Raw genomic sequence first — 16,822 nt, 5'->3', positions numbered from 1 at the left:
AAAAGATCCCAAAAGAAGAGCAGCAAGCTCAAATGTCCCCCAAATCACACAGAATCTCAGAATATCCTGAGCTGGGAGGGACCCTCAGGGATCATCAATGCAGCCCCTGTCCCTGCACAGCCATCCCAACAATCCCACCCTGAGCACCCCTGGGAGCTCCTGGAGCTCTGGCAGCCTTGGCACCATTCCCTGGGGAGCCTGGGCAGTGCCCAGCACCTTTGTAATTAATTAAATCAATCATTTAATTTACTGAAAAAATGAAAAAAAAAAAAAACCCAAATTACAAAAGTCTTCTCCTCATATTCCCAATCCTGGTTGTTGAGCCCTCTCTGTTTCCCAGCAGGTCTCAGGAGGTTGGTGCCCAGCGTGAAGGACCTGGCAGCGATTGGGGAGAAGCTGCCAGAGGTCAAACTCCCCTTGTTGGGATCTGTGGCAGCGTCAGAGGAGAAGTGTGGGTCTGAAACAGGCGCAGAGACAGACCTGAGTGACAGATTTCTGCCCTGGTCCCCTCTCCTTGGGCCAAGCACTGTGGATGAGTTGGTCCCAGAGTCCCTCAACCCCTCGCTGGTGCTCGCAGAGCCCCGGAGGCACGGCCCAAAGCCCCCCATGATACAAAGGGCACCCACATCACTGTCCCTCCACCACCAGGGTGGCAGAGGGGACCCTCCCCAGCCTTTTCCTCTTGCAGCCCCTGATGCTGAAGGATCTTCTCCCCTCCCAGCCCTGCACATCTCTGGCAATGCCAGAGCCCAGGGGCTCCAGCACGGGAGGAGCAGAACTGGGGACCCTTCTGCTGACACCCTTAGGGCACTGCCAGGTCTGGTGGCACCTGGCACTGGGGACACTGGGGATCCTGGAGGGAGCCTCTCATTCCTTGGCCCTGAGGGGCTGCCCAGACCCACTTTGTACACGAGGATTGAGTTCAAGAGGCCACTGAGCTCCAAGGACACCTTTGGGATGGACATCCCGGCCTGGCTGCAGAGCATCGTGGCAGGTGAGGAATTTATGGATTTATTAAGAGTGATCAGCTGATTATTTTATTTTATTTATTGTTTGAAACAGTTTATCTGGGGACAGATCATCATCCTTCTAGTGGAAGGTCAAGGAATGAGATGATCTTTAAGGTTTCTTTCAACCAAACCCATTCTGGGATCCTGTGAACTATGTCTTCCTTCAGAAGAGTTTCCTCTCCCAGTATCACTTGAAATGTGTTCATACCCCTTAAACCAGGGAGATTTCACATGATTTTCTGCAAACTTTTCCTCTGTGGTGCATTATCTGTGTCTGGTTACTCCCTCAGAAACTCTCCCTGGGCTGTGGAATTGTTTCAGTTCTTCCTTGCAGGCTCTGGATTCCCCCACGCAGACCAAGGGATGTTGGGGGTCACTCAACAGTCAAAGGTTTTTGTTTGAGCACCCACTCACAGGAAACATTGTCCAGATTCTCCTTTTAGCTTTCAACATTGCATCACGTTCTAATTTTAGGGAGTCACCTGCGTCACGGGTGGGTCTGGGTGTGAGGTGCACCTGGCAGAGGAGCTGCTGAGAGGATTTCTGTTCAGACAGCAGTGAAAAACTGAGATAATGCCCTAACCTGGAAATAAAGGAGAATAAAATAGGGGGAATCACTTCCTTCCAGATCCCTGAGATGGTTTGGATTTCAAATGCAGTTCTCAGTTAATGCCAGCAGAAGGAAGTATTTGGTTACAAAACCAACTGGTAAAACCTGATAAATCAATCAGAGTTTAGTGAATGTTCACTGACAGGGGACAGGCAAAGAATGAAAGTTGTTATGAATTCCTTCTCAAGCTACTTCATTCCCACTGAGCTTTCCTTTGCCCCAGCAGCACAAGTGCAGGAATTATCCCTGTTTCAGCGCTGAAGTTCTCTTAAGAAACTTAATTCCTGCTTCAAATGGCAGGTTTAAAAAAGAAATTATAAATTAACCCACAGCTTTTCTTAAGGTGCTGCATTCCTCCCAAACCATTTAGGCTTTCCCTTCACTTTCATTTACTGGTGAAGTCAGGGGTGTGTGCAGCCAGGTGTCCCTGCCAGGGAGGTGCAAACCCCCAGTTCTGATAAAAGGAAACCATGCTGGATTATGTAAACGTGACTGCAGACACACCATGAAAGAACAGCTCTTGTTTCAAGGGCTCTCATGTAATCCCCTGCAGCAACCATCACCTTTATATCACAAAGGTGTTTGGCATAGAATCTACTGCCACGAGGTGGTTTTGCCTGCAAAAATTAATTAAAATCTTAATTTTTAACAGTATCAGGCCTCCCTCTTGGTGCAGGTGTGTGGAACTCTTCCATCCAGGATTTTAAGACCCCAACTAAAATAAGCAGAGTCCACTGGGCTGTTTGTACTTAAAATTCCAAGTGAAAAGAGGATGGGTTGTGCCTTTTTGCTTGACTTTGGAGACCCCCAGAATCATCCCCAAAGCTCCTTTGTTTCAATTTTATTATTTTATTTACATGTGGTTTATTTACCTCCAAATCTGGGATGATTCCTCTCCAAAGTTGGGATGATTTTTCCACTCCCCTCCAATTTATCAACCTTTTTTACGCAGGGAGATGAAACCAAAGACAGCTCACGTCAAAGAGGCGACCCAGGCAGAAATGAGTTGTGAATCACAAATTGTTTCTCCCTTAGTAACACTTGAGGAAAGGTCAAGGATGTTCAATTTACCCAATTCTTGCACAACCAGGCAGGAACGGGCCCACGTCAGTCCCTCACATCGTGACAGGTGTGCTTGAGGTAATTTCAGCAGCTCTGGGAGGAACTTTGGATCTTTCTGTGTTATCCAAGCAAGAGGGTCTTGGTATCACAGAAATTTTACAGAGAAATAGCATTTGTGTGAAGGAATCCAGGCTTCTAAAACCTATTTAGTTCCTCAATTAGGAAAACTGAATTTACATTAATTTTGTTGTTAATGTATATGCCAGTGTTTACTGGTTCTTTATGTGTGAAAAAGGTATTTTAAATATAAATTATCTCCAGCATTTACAAAAAATCCCTTGGATATTCAAAGCAGAACTATCCCCTACAAGTTGTACAAGTATAAAATAACTTCAATCCAATCAAACTGAACATTTCATTAATAACTCATAAAAATCTCCAGCTGAGCAAATTAGAATTGGTTTCCAGAGAATTTCCAGGTCATCCAGAAAACATTTACTTTTCTTCAGGCATCTGTTGGAAAACTGTCCCTCTAAACCTAGAACTAAGCTGCTGATGACAGCTCTTTATCAGGGATTAAAACTGTTTTGGTCCTTTCCTGAGTGCAGGGTTTAGTGAGAATTACATAAAAAATGATTTATTTTTCCTGGTTCACCTTGATCAAGAAATGTTGGGTTTGGAAGAGGTGTGAGAGGAAAGAGGAGCAGGATTCTGGAAAGAGAACAGGGACAAGACTTGAGGGATGAAAGAACCCAAACCCAAAGAGAGTCTGTTCACCTGTAGATCAATCCTGATCAACAATTAAAAGGGTAAAGCATCAAATTCAATATTGGTGATGGCTGAAAATAATTGGAGACCTTTTCAATTCTCATCTGGAATCAGGGTGTGGCAGCTCCTCCTTAAACTTCATCTATCCTTAAACTCCCCCATGGATCTCCCCCATGCAACAGCAACACGTGGATTTGCTGGATTTTGCCACTTTATCCAGGGGTTTACCCCTGGGCATTCCCTCAGGGAAGTTCTCATGAATCCCTTTGTCCATTCTCCAGGGGAGAAATCCCAGGGGATGACTGAGACCGTGCCAAGTTTGCAGTTTTGGCAGTGGATGTACCTTTGATCCCAAGGAACGAGTGCTGGGAAGGAAGGAAGGATGATCCCAAGGGGCTTTTCATATCAATCACCCTGAGCTCCTGCTGCTCCCAACAACCCACAGAGAGCATCAGGAAATGTTTGCTCTTTGTCACTCAGACCAGAGCTGTGCCACTGAAATGTAAACTCAAAGCCCAGCCAAACTCCTGTCTCCACGTCCACCCTGAACTTAAATATCTGCGAGATGAATGTGTGATTGTGGCCTCCGAGGGTGTAGACCTGTCCCCATTCCTGCTCATTTCATGCTCAGATTCACTCCTGCTGACCTTTTCAAGCAGAGAGTTTCTTATTTACCTTCCCTAGAGGGAAAGTACCAGGTTCTAATTTGAAAATCCTCGGGTTGTCAGGTACAGGTGTGGCCCAAACCTCCACCAAGGGCTGGCGTTATGCAAGGGGCTGGAGTTTAAGAGCATTTCCCCCTTGACCATCACACTCATCGTGTCCCCTCCTGTGTGAGGGTCACTCCTGTGCTGCCCAGAGCTGCAGATCCCCAAAGGGAACTTGGGAAAACTCTTAATCTTGTCAGAAAATTGTAATCTTGTAAGAAAAAAAAAAAAGGATGGATTGGACAATAAATTTATCCCGATCGAAGATGAAGGTTTTGTGTCTTATCGTTGTATTGTGCTGCTCTTTTGGTAAGTTAAATTTATTTAATTAGTTAGATTATTAAATACTTTGTCTAATTACTTAATTGAAAAAAATGCCTAATTTACTTTTTTATTAGGAAAACTGTGTCAGTATATTTTCTACAGTTGAACAGACTTTGTAAATTAAGTTATGACCACTAAAATGAAAAGCAAAACAGGTTTTATTCCCATCTTCAGACCACATTGATGATTAAATCTATCCAGAATTTGTGATACAACTGAAAAACCACAAATCACTTCGGAGTGATGGCCTGATCTTGTTCATGGTCTTGCCAGTTTTTAGCACTTCTACTCATTAGTTTTTTTATCAGTTAAAAGAAGAAAATAAGAGAGAGGCCAACATTTATTTTTCAAATTTATTGAATATAAATGTACAGGAATTGCCAAAGCTGATCTTATCTAATTTCATGGAGCCAAAGCCAAAATATAAATTGCAACATTTATTTTAGCAGGCAAAGTTAATTGTATTTTCTGAAAAGAGATGAATGAGACGTTAATATTTACTTTATAAACGGCTTATCTACATTCCTTACTTGAGTTTTGAAATCATAAAAGGGTGGGAGGGACTCCAAATTGTAATTGTTAGTAGAAAATAATCAAGCTAGAAGTATTTTGAGAGTTTTACAGTATTTCCCAGTTGTGTATTTTTTAAAAAAATAGGTAAAAATGCCATTATGAATGGCAGTGAAATGACAGAGGGTCTGGAGTGCTCCAGTCTCTGAAATTATATTTCTTATAACATGAAAATTAGCTTTGGAAATGTCTCTGAATTTAAAATCTAGAAGGCATTTAGTAATCTAAAATTTCAATTTTTTTAAATCAAACTGTAATTATTTGATTTCTATATGGAAAAGCAGTTTTGTGATTGTGGTTACTCAAAGGTTTATAAATATCATTTTATGGAATAAATAGGACACTTAGGACTTGAAGTCCCAGTGACTTACAGAACTCCTCCAGAGTTAATTAATTAATTAATTCATTCAAATTACTAGAGACATTTTAAGTGCATTGGTGCCAACATATAAAATGTCTTTTTTCACACAACCAGAAGCTTAACTGAAATTAGTTTTAAATTAAAGGCAATTAGGGCTGTTTTAGTTCTGAATTAGAGGGGAAACACTTGAGCTAAACATTGCTTTAAAGTATATGGGCTCAAAAACAATTGGAGTTTTTAATATTAATAAAATTATGTTAATTTCAATTAATTTACCATGTCTTGGTAAGATTTAGGCTGGTTTTGTCCGAGCTGGTGAATAGAAATCTGCATGAGGATTCCTGCCCAGAGCCAGATTTTAAGTGCAGGTGGATGTTGAAATATTTCACTTTCCCCACTGCACTGCAAAATAAATCCAGCTTTGGAAACCCCTGTTAGGAATTTCTGACTGGGATCAGGAAATCCCTGCTGTTCAAGTGACAACACTTGGATATTTTGGTGAATTCTTGGTGGATTTGTGTTCCTTTAGAAGGAGAAGGGTCACTTATTCTAGAGTTTGCAATTCAATCTGAGTATTTTAATGTCTGCAAAATTACTGCTGAAATATGAATATATTGAATTAGTCTTAGAAGTGTGGTTCCAGGTTGATTCCCAGAGGAGTTTGGGATACAGAGAGGTGGGATATGGAGAGTTTAGCTCTGTGCATCACCAGATCCCTCTGCCAGGGCAGTGTTTTGTCCCCTCTTTCAGCATTATGAAAAATCCCTCATAACAAGTTTATTGGACATGGCCAGGAATGGCTTAAAACCTCCAGGGAGTACAGGAAAAAAAAGGAGGAATTTACCCATTCTCTAGATATTTATATAGCAAATAATTTATATGTTAATATAGAATATATAAAAATATAAATGCACCAAGCTACAGGGATTCCAGTATTACACATTTTAGGAAAAAAACCCCTACTTATTACTGACATTTATAGAGATCTGTGTACTTTTTTGAATAAGAAAGATATATTTTTATATATGTACATATTTATATTTTTAGATTTAATTATATTTATAGGTTTATTTATATCTATATTTACATTTACACAGTTACTTATGTTTATATTTATATTTATAATATATTTATATAATAGGTATAATTATATTTATTTTTATATTAAAATTTTACATTAATATTTATATTTATGATTGTATTTATATTTATTTATAGCTATAGTTATACTTAGTTATAGCTGTAGTTATAGTCAGTTATAGTTATGTGTTCATTTTTATTTTATATTTTTATATTATTATATTTATATTCTGATTTACATTTACATTTACATTTATTTATATATAGATTATATATATATATATTATAACACAAAATGGTTTGGGTGGGAAGGGACCTCAAAGCCCATCCAGTGCCACCTGTGCCATGGCAGGGACACCTCCCACTGTCCCAGGCTGCTCCCAGCCCTGTCCAGCCTGGCCTTGGGCACTGCCAGGGATCCAGGGGCAGCCCCAGCTGCTCTGGGAATTCCATCCTGACCCTCCTAAGGAAGAATTTCTCCCCAATATCCCATCCATCCCAGCCCTCTGGCAGTGGGGAGCCATTCCCTGTGTCCTGTCCCTCCAATGTTTTTATGTGCTGGTTTAATTCTGAAAACTCTGCAATGTTCAATATCGTGACCATTAAAAACAAGGACAGGTCTGTGAGTAGAAACAAAGCTTGAGGAGCTACAACCAATTTACTCATTGCCACATTGGCTACCCTTTCCTTTCTCTGACTCTTTCCTGACCTTCCATTCTGTCCTAACATTAATATTACCACACCTGTTATTTGTAATATTCTGCTGTTTTCTAAGCCTTCTCATGCACAAAATACCAAAGCATCACTTGATTGAGTCTGGAATCCAGAAAGACAACAGAGATTTAGGAATGGGGAAGAGACAGGACATTATTTTTGTATATAACAGACAGAGCTGGGCCTTGCTCTGGGCTGGATCATGGGTGACAAGTCCTGCAGAGAGGGACAGTTCAGAGCTGTGCTTTGCACAGTGTTCATGTGGCCACACAGCCCCTGACAGTGCAGGGGGCTCCAGGTGGGTGCACAGCAAACTCAGGGAGTGCAGGTAGAACAAATACCTGCAAAAGCCCCACAGAAACTCTTCCCTTCCATTGTGCAGCTGGTGAGTTGTGACAACAAAGAGATTTGGTGTGACTCTGCCTGGCTCAGGTGAGACCCCACCTCCCCAGCTGCCTCCAGCCTGGGGGTCCCAGCACAGGAGAAAGAGTCCAGAAGAGGCTCCAGGAGGATCAAAGGGATAGAGCAGCTCTGCTGGGAGAACTGGGGTTGTTCAGTCTGGAGGAGAGAAGCTTTGGGGTGACTCTGTGGCCTTCCAGAACCTGAAGGGAGCCAACAAGAAAGATGGAGAGAGAGAGAGAGAGACAATTTCCAAGGGCCTGGAGTGACAGGATGAGGGGAAATGGCTTCAAAGTGATAGAGATGAGATATTAGGGAAAAATTCAGAGGGTGATGAGGCCCTGGCACAGATTGCCCAGTGCAGCTGTGGCTGCCCTATTCCCTGGCCTGGAAGTGTCCAAGGCCAGGTTGGACAAGATTTGGAGCAATCTCTGATAGTGGAAGGTAGGGATGAAACAAGATGGGCTTTAAGGCAGGGAGGAACCAAACTACACCTAAACTACAATTCCATGAAGTTGTTTGTGAGGATGCTGGGATGTGATAGTGATTTCTTGCATTTGAAAGAGCTTGGTCTGTGTCCCCCTCCTCTCCCTTTCTCCATCCTTCCTCTCCTAACGGCACTGCCTGAGGCAGGATGCCAGCCCTGCTCATTTCCTGGTGGGTGTCAAGCCCAAGCATTACTAACAAGCCTGGAATGCGTTACCAGAAGAGAATCTCCTGAGGTGACACAACCAACCTGACAGGGGAGAGACCAGGGTGTGATTCCAGTGACAGATTATTAATAGAATGAGCCCCTCCTTAGAACCACACCATGGAGATGGTTTGGAACATTTGTGTCCACCTCAGGGGAACAGGGGAATTTAATTGGGGTGACAAACCCATGGCTATTGTGTTGTCATCACTGAAAGAGCCATGGATGAATAGCAGATTTTTTTAGGTGTTGCCAATTCAGAAAGCGTGAAAAAAACAGGGCATGAATATGTAATGCTTACGTAAAAAGCAGCTGGAAAAAATGTTGGACTTGTTCAGAGTATTTTGAAAAATGTGGGACTTGTTCAGAGTGTGTTTCTTCACCTATTTAGGTATCTACTACTCCTTTGAAATCTGGGAATTACAGACATGACTGATGTCCCTCAGTGAAATATATATTTAAATCCCAAATCAGCTCAGTGTTCTTGAGAAGCTGTTCCAGAAAACTCTGAGCAATCAGTCTTTAACCCTCTTTTCCATGGAAAACGGGGGACATCAAAAAGGTGGGGTTGAGTAGGAATGTGATTTCTCATTGGAAAGGAAGGAGTTTGGGGAATTGTCTGCTAACTAGCTTTACTGCAGAAAGCAGAAGAATCTTAAAACTTATTACTAAATAATAAAAAGACCATATAAAATAATAAAGTCTTAAGAAGTAAGAAAAGGAACAAACTGGTACAGCCTGATTCAGTTTCCTTTTTGACAAAAGGTTTCAGCCAAAGGGAAACCCTCAGCTGGACTAAGAATTTAATCAGAGAATAAATTTTACAGTGATTGACATAACACTTTCCTAAAAGAAGAAATCATCCAGGGTGGAGGCAAATCCTAATAGATGGCTGTTACTGTTCTTTTCTGGGTTTGGATAAGAAAACTTGTACTAAGAAGACATAAAAATTAAGCAGTAAGTGAGATTACATTTTAAATGCCATAAGTTCTCCACCTTAGTTGCTCCTAAATAATTTGAAATATTATCTATGGAATGATAAAAGTTAGGAATCTTACAAATATTTTGGAAGACAGGATTAGAATGAAAATTATTCGGGAAAAAAAAAAAGAATGGCTCTTCTGAATTGCAGTGGAGGAAATTGGGATACCTTGCACATGCAAATGGACATGTTCAGGTGCAAAGAAAATTCTGGTTTTATTGTTCTATGAAGATCTCTTCAGAGAACCTCCAGCTGGACATGTCTATTGGTTTCAGTGCATGAAGGAAGAGATAAAGTGCAAGAGGTTTACTGATAACACCACTGTTGAAAGGGTAAAGGTCCAGTGATCACTCAAGCTGTTGGACTGAGTGCAAAGGAGGCCCCCAAGGTGAGCAGAATGACAGAGCAGCTCTCATATGGAGCCAGGCCAAGGAAACAGGGATTGTCCAGCCTGTAGGTGAGATGGCTCCAGAGAGACCTTAGAAGTCCTCCCAGTGCCTAAAAGGGCTCCAAGAGAGCTCGAGAGGGAGTTGGGACAAGGAATGGAGAGACAGGACATAGGGGAATGGCTTCAAGCTTAGAGAGGATTGATTTAGGAAAGGTATTAGGAAGGAAATGTTCCCAGTGATGGTGGTGGCACAGAGTGCCCAGAGCAGCTGTGGCAGCCCCTGAATCCCTGGAAGTGTCCAGGGCCATGTTGGATGGGACTTTGAGCAACCTGGGATAGTAGATGTTCCTACCCATGGTAGGGGGTGGAACAAAAGAATTTTCTGAATCTCTTCCAACACAAACCATTCTGTTACTCTATAAAACCATAATTTAAGAGAGTTCAGGATCAGCATATGATTCCTGAGACTACTCATGTATTAATATCGGATGGGATGTAAATATAGGAACATATTAAAAAAAAAAACCTGGAAAAGGAAATCTCTCTCTCACTGCAGCACCAGAGGCAACAACAGCAACCACCACGGTCCGTGCCCAAACGTCAACCTCTGCTCCTGGGACAAGTTCGACTTCTGTGACCACTTCTGCTCTTCCATCGAGCTCTACTCTTGAGACAAGTAGCCCATCTCTCACCACTGCTCCACCCACCAGCAGCACCGTAGCTGAAACTGCCTCCTCAGCTCCTGATCTGGGCACATCCACCGTTGGCTCAACCACTGCGTCCAGGAGCACAAGGCCGGAAGGCAGCACGTCGACTGTACACACCACAGCTGAAGCGCAGTTGACGGCTTCCGCGTCCTCAGACCATCCAGAGACCTTTGCACTTGCGACAACCTCCAGAATGCTGTCGACCACAGCAGAAATCTCCAGCCTCATGGATTCAGTCACCACTCCTGCGCAATCCAGCCTGGCTGAGACAATCACTAGTGACCAGGTCACTACAGAAGGGACAGGAACGACGGTGACCTCTGTGGAGCGTGAACAAACATCCTCGGCTGCTCCTGGGACAAGCACAACTTCTGCCACCGCCTCTTCTCTTCCAACAAGCTCAGCTGCAGAGACCACTTCACCAGCTCTCACCAGCACTGCAAGCACCACCACGCCGTTGGAGACAAGCTCTACCGCTGCTGCTACTTCAACTTTAAACTCTGAGCCCAGTGCTGTGCCTACCGCCTTGAGAACAGAATTCTCCACCTCGAGTGCACAGGCAACATCGTCTACGGCTGCAGCCTCTTCCGCTGGGGCTGACACGTCGCCATTGGAGACGACCTCCCCGGTCCCCTCGACAGCAGAACGAACCTCCAAAGCAAAGTCTTCCACCATCACAAGCATGCAATCCAGCCTGTCTGAGAGTTCCCCGAGTCAGCAGGTCACCACTGCAGCACCAGAGGCAACAACAGGGACCACCACGGTCCTTGCCCCAACGTCGACCTCTGCTCCTGGGACAAGTCCGACTTCTGTGACCGCTTCTGCTCTTCCATCGAGCTCTACTCTTGAGACAAGTAGCCCATCTCTCACCACTGCTCCACCCACCAGCAGCACCGTAGCTGAAACTGCCTCCTCAGCTCCTGATCTGGGCACATCCACCGTTGGCTCAACCACTGCGTCCAGGAGCACAAGGCCGGAAGGCAGCACGTCGACTGTACACACCACAGCTGAAGTGCAGTCGACGGCTTCCGCGTCCTCAGATCATCCAGAGACCTCTCCACTTGCGACAACCTCCAGAATGCTGTCGACCACAGCAGAAATCTCCCGCCTCATGGCTACAGCCACCACTCCATTCCAATCCAGCCAGGCTGGAACAGATTCTCTTTCCCAGGTCACCACTGCAGCAACAGAGTTCACATCTGTGACCACCACGGTCCTCGCTGAAACGTCGACCTCTGCTCCTGGGTCAAGCGCAACTTCTGCCAGCCCTTCTTCTGCTCCTCTGAGCTCTCCTCTGGAGACAACTGCCCCATCTCTCACCACAGCTACACCCACCAGCAGCAGTACCGTTCCTCAGTCAACCTCCTCAGCTGCACGTCTGGGCACATCCACAGTTGGGTCCAGCAGTGTATCCAGCACCACAAGGCCACGAGGCACCACCACGGCTGCGCAGTCCACAACCCAGCCTGAGTCTATGGCGTCAGGCTCTTCAGCTCGGCCGGAGACGACTTCACCTGTGAAAACCTCCACAATCCAGTTGACCACAGCAGAAATCTCCAGCCTCATGGATTCAGTCACCACTCCTGCGCAATCCAGCCTGGCTGAGACAATCACTAGTGACCAGGTCACTACAGAAGGGACAGGAACGACGGTGACCTCTGTGGAGCGTGAACAAACATCCTCGGCTGCTCCTGGGACAAGCACAACTTCTGCCACCGCCTCTTCTCTTCCAACAAGCTCAGCTGCAGAGACCACTTCACCAGCTCTCACCAGCACTGCAAGCACCACCACGCCGTTGGAGACAAGCTCTACCGCTGCTGCTACTTCAACTTTAAACTCTGAGCCCAGTGCTGTGCCTACCGCCTTGAGAACAGAATTCTCCACCTCGAGTGCACAGGCAACATCGTCTACGGCTGCAGCCTCTTCCGCTGGGGCCGACACGTCGCCATTGGAGACAACCTCCCCGGTCCCCTCGACAGCAGAACGAACCTCCAAAGCAAAGTCTTCCACCATCACAAGCATGCAATCCAGCCTGTCTGAGAGTTCCCCGAGTCAGCAGGTCACCACTGCAGCACCAGAGGCAACAACAGCGACCACCACGGTCCTTGCCCCAACGTCGACCTCTGCTCCTGGGACAAGTCCGACTTCTGTGACCACTTCTGCTCTTCCATCGAGCTCTACTCTTGAGACAAGTAGCCCATCTCTCACCACTGCTCCACCCACCAGCAGCACCGTAGCTGAAACTGCCTCCTCAGCTCCTGATCTGGGCACATCCACCGTTGGCTCAACCACTGCGTCCAGGAGCACAAGGCCGGAAGGCAGCACGTCGACTGTACACACCACAGCTGAAGCGCAGTCGACAGCTTCCGCGTCCTCAGACCATCCAGAGACCTCTCCACTTGCGACAACCTCCAGAATGCTGTCGACCACAGCAGAAATCTCCCGCCTCATGGCTACAGCCACCACTCCATTCCAATCCAGCCAGGCTGGAACAGATTCTCTTTCCCAGGTCACCACTGCAGCAACAGAGTTCACATCTGTGACCACCACGGTCCTCGCTGAAACGTCGACCTCTGCTCCTGGGTCAAGCGCAACTTCTGCCAGCCCTTCTTCTGCTCCTCTGAGCTCTACTCTGGAGACAACTGCCCCATCTCTCACCACAGCTACACCCACCAGCAGCAGTACCGTTCCTCAGTCAACCTCCTCAGCTGCACGTCTGGGCACATCCACAGTTGGGTCCAGCAGTGTATCCAGCACCACAAGGCCACGAGGCACCACCACGGCTGCGCAGTCCACAACCCAGCCTGAGTCTATGGCGTCAGGCTCTTCAGCTCGGCCGGAGACGACTTCACCTGTGAAAACCTCCACAATCCAGTTGACCACAGCAGAAATCTCCAGCCTCATGGATTCAGTCACCACTCCTGCGCAATCCAGCCTGGCTGAGACAATCACTAGTGACCAGGTCACTACAGAAGGGACAGGAACGACGGTGACCTCTGTGGAGCGTGAACAAACATCCTCGGCTGCTCCTGGGACAAGCACAACTTCTGCCACCGCCTCTTCTCTTCCAACAAGCTCAGCTGCAGAGACCACGTCACCAGCTCTCACCAGCACTGCAAGCACCACCACGCCGTTGGAGACAAGCTCTACCGCTGCTGCTACTTCAACTTTAAACTCTGAGCCCAGTGCTGTGCCTACCGCCTTGAGAACAGAATTCTCCACCTCGAGTGCACAGGCAACATCGTCTACGGCTGCAGCCTCTTCCACTGGGGCCGACACGTCGCCATTGGAGACAACCTCCCCGGTCCCCTCGACAGCAGAACGAACCTCCAAAGCAAAGTCTTCCACCATCACAAGCATGCAATCCAGCCTGTCTGAGAGTTCCCCGAGTCAGCAGGTCACCACTGCAGCACCAGAGGCAACAACAGCGACCACCACGGTCCTTGCCCCAACGTCGACCTCTGCTCCTGGGACAAGTCCGACTTCTGTGACCACTTCTGCTCTTCCATCGAGCTCTACTCTTGAGACAAGTAGCCCATCTCTCACCACTGCTCCACCCACCAGCAGCACCGTAGCTGAAACTGCCTCCTCAGCTCCTGATCTGGGCACATCCACCGTTGGCTCAACCACTGCGTCCAGGAGCACAAGGCCGGAAGGCAGCACGTCGACTGTACACACCACAGCTGAAGCGCAGTCGACGGCTTCCGCGTCCTCAGACCATCCAGAGACCTCTCCACTTGCGACAACCTCCAGAATGCTGTCGACCACAGCAGAAATCTCCCGCCTCATGGCTACAGCCACCACTCCATTCCAATCCAGCCAGGCTGGAACAGATTCTCTTTCCCAGGTCACCACTGCAGCAACAGAGTTCACATCTGTGACCACCACGGTCCTCGCTGAAACGTCGACCTCTGCTCCTGGGTCAAGCGCAACTTCTGCCAGCCCTTCTTCTGCTCCTCTGAGCTCTCCTCTGGAGACAACTGCCCCATCTCTCACCACAGCTACACCCACCAGCAGCAGTACCGTTCCTGAGTCAACCTCCTCAGCTGCACGTCTGGGCACATCCACAGTTGGGTCCAGCAGTGTATCCAGCACCACAAGGCCACGAGGCACCACCACGGCTGCGCAGTCCACAACCCAGCCTGAGTCTATGGCGTCAGGCTCTTCAGCTCGGCCGGAGACGACTTCACCTGTGAAAACCTCCACAATCCAGTCGACCACAGCAGAAATCTCCAGCCTCATGGATTCAGTCACCACTCCTGCGCAATCCAGCCTGGCTGAGACAATCACTAGTGACCAGGTCACTACAGAAGGGACAGGAACGACGGTGACCTCTGTGGAGCGTGAACAAACATCCTCGGCTGCTCCTGGGACAAGCACAACTTCTGCCACCGCCTCTTCTCTTCCAACAAGCTCAGCTGCAGAGACCACGTCACCAGCTCTCACCAGCACTGCAAGCACCACCACGCCGTTGGAGACAAGCTCTACCGCTGCTGCTACTTCAACTTTAAACTCTGAGCCCAGTGCTGTGCCTACCGCCTTGAGAACAGAATTCTCCACCTCGAGTGCACAGGCAACATCGTCTACGGCTGCAGCCTCTTCCGCTGGGGCCGACACGTCGCCATTGGAGACAACCTCCCCGGTCCCCTCGACAGCAGAACGAACCTCCAAAGCAAAGTCTTCCACCATCACAAGCATGCAATCCAGCCTGTCTGAGAGTTCCCCGAGTCAGCAGGTCACCACTGCAGCACCAGAGGCAACAACAGCGACCACCACGGTCCTTGCCCCAACGTCGACCTCTGCTCCTGGGACAAGTCCGACTTCTGTGACCACTTCTGCTCTTCCATCGAGCTCTACTCTTGAGACAAGTAGCCCATCTCTCACCACTGCTCCACCCACCAGCAGCACCGTAGCTGAAACTGCCTCCTCAGCTCCTGATCTGGGCACATCCACCGTTGGCTCAACCACTGCGTCCAGGAGCACAAGGCCGGAAGGCAGCACGTCGACTGTACACACCACAGCTGAAGTGCAGTCGACGGCTTCCGCGTCCTCAGACCATCCAGAGACCTCTCCACTTGCGACAACCTCCAGAATGCTGTCGACCACAGCAGAAATCTCCCGCCTCATGGCTACAGCCACCACTCCATTCCAATCCAGCCAGGCTGGAACAGATTCTCTTTCCCAGGTCACCACTGCAGCAACAGAGTTCACATCTGTGACCACCACGGTCCTCGCTGAAACGTCGACCTCTGCTCCTGGGTCAAGCGCAACTTCTGCCAGCCCTTCTTCTGCTCCTCTGAGCTCTACTCTGGAGACAACTGCCCCATCTCTCACCACAGCTACACCCACCAGCAGCAGTACCGTTCCTGAGTCAACCTCCTCAGCTGCACGTCTGGGCACATCCACAGTTGGGTCCAGCAGTGTATCCAGCACCACAAGGCCACGAGGCACCACCACGGCTGCGCAGTCCACAACCCAGCCTGAGTCTATGGCGTCAGGCTCTTCAGCTCGGCCGGAGACGACTTCACCTGTGAAAACCTCCACAATCCAGTCGACCACAGCAGAAATCTCCAGCCTCATGGATTCAGTCACCACTCCTGCGCAATCCAGCCTGGCTGAGACAATCACTAGTGACCAGGTCACTACAGAAGGGACAGGAACGACGGTGACCTCTGTGGAGCGTGAACAAACATCCTCGGCTGCTCCTGGGACAAGCACAACTTCTGCCACCGCCTCTTCTCTTCCAACAAGCTCAGCTGCAGAGACCACTTCACCAGCTCTCACCAGCACTGCAAGCACCACCACGCCGTTGGAGACAAGCTCTACCGCTGCTGCTACTTCAACTTTAAACTCTGAGCCCAGTGCTGTGCCTACCGCCTTGAGAACAGAATTCTCCACCTCGAGTGCACAGGCAACATCGTCTACGGCTGCAGCCTCTTCCGCTGGGGCTGACACGTCGCCATTGGAGACAACCTCCCCGGTCCCCTCGACAGCAGAACGAACCTCCAAAGCAAAGTCTTCCACCATCACAAGCATGCAATCCAGCCTGTCTGAGAGTTCCCCGAGTCAGCAGGTCACCACTGCAGCACCAGAGGCAACAACAGGGACCACCACGGTCCTTGCCCCAACGTCGACCTCTGCTCCTGGGACAAGTCCGACTTCTGTGACCACTTCTGCTCTTCCATCGAGCTCTACTCTTGAGACAAGTAGCCCATCTCTCACCACTGCTCCACCCACCAGCAGCACCGTAGCTGAAACTGCCTCCTCAGCTCCTGATCTGGGCACATCCACCGTTGGCTCAACCACTGCGTCCAGGAGCACAAGGCCGGAAGGCAGCACGTCGACTGTACACACCACAGCTGAAGTGCAGTCGACGGCTTCCGCGTCCTCAGACCATCCAGAGACCTCTCCACTTGCGACAACCACCAGAATGCTGTCGACCACAGCAG

The 16,822-nt window shown here is 48.0% G+C and overlaps 1 protein-coding gene across 1 annotated transcript; it reads left to right on the top strand.

Annotated features, from left to right (window-relative positions):
• Positions 1-14,613: 14,613 nt before the first annotated feature.
• LOC139602089 (uncharacterized) lies at positions 14,614-16,325 on the top strand. The gene is made up of 2 exons (XM_071451603.1): positions 14,614-16,164; positions 16,236-16,325. The coding sequence occupies exons 1-2, from the start codon at positions 14,614-14,616 to the stop codon at positions 16,323-16,325; spliced, it is 1,641 nt and encodes a 546-aa protein (XP_071307704.1).
• The last annotated feature ends 497 nt before the right edge of the window (positions 16,326-16,822 follow it).

Source organism: Agelaius tricolor, unplaced genomic scaffold, assembly GCF_023055355.1.
Source record: "Agelaius tricolor isolate 1412-34295 unplaced genomic scaffold, bAgeTri1.0.p SCAF_33, whole genome shotgun sequence".
Taxonomy (NCBI): Eukaryota; Metazoa; Chordata; class Aves; order Passeriformes; family Icteridae; genus Agelaius; species Agelaius tricolor.
The sequence above is the reverse complement of the archived record's forward strand: the minus strand, read 5'-3'. Positions and strand labels throughout refer to the sequence as shown.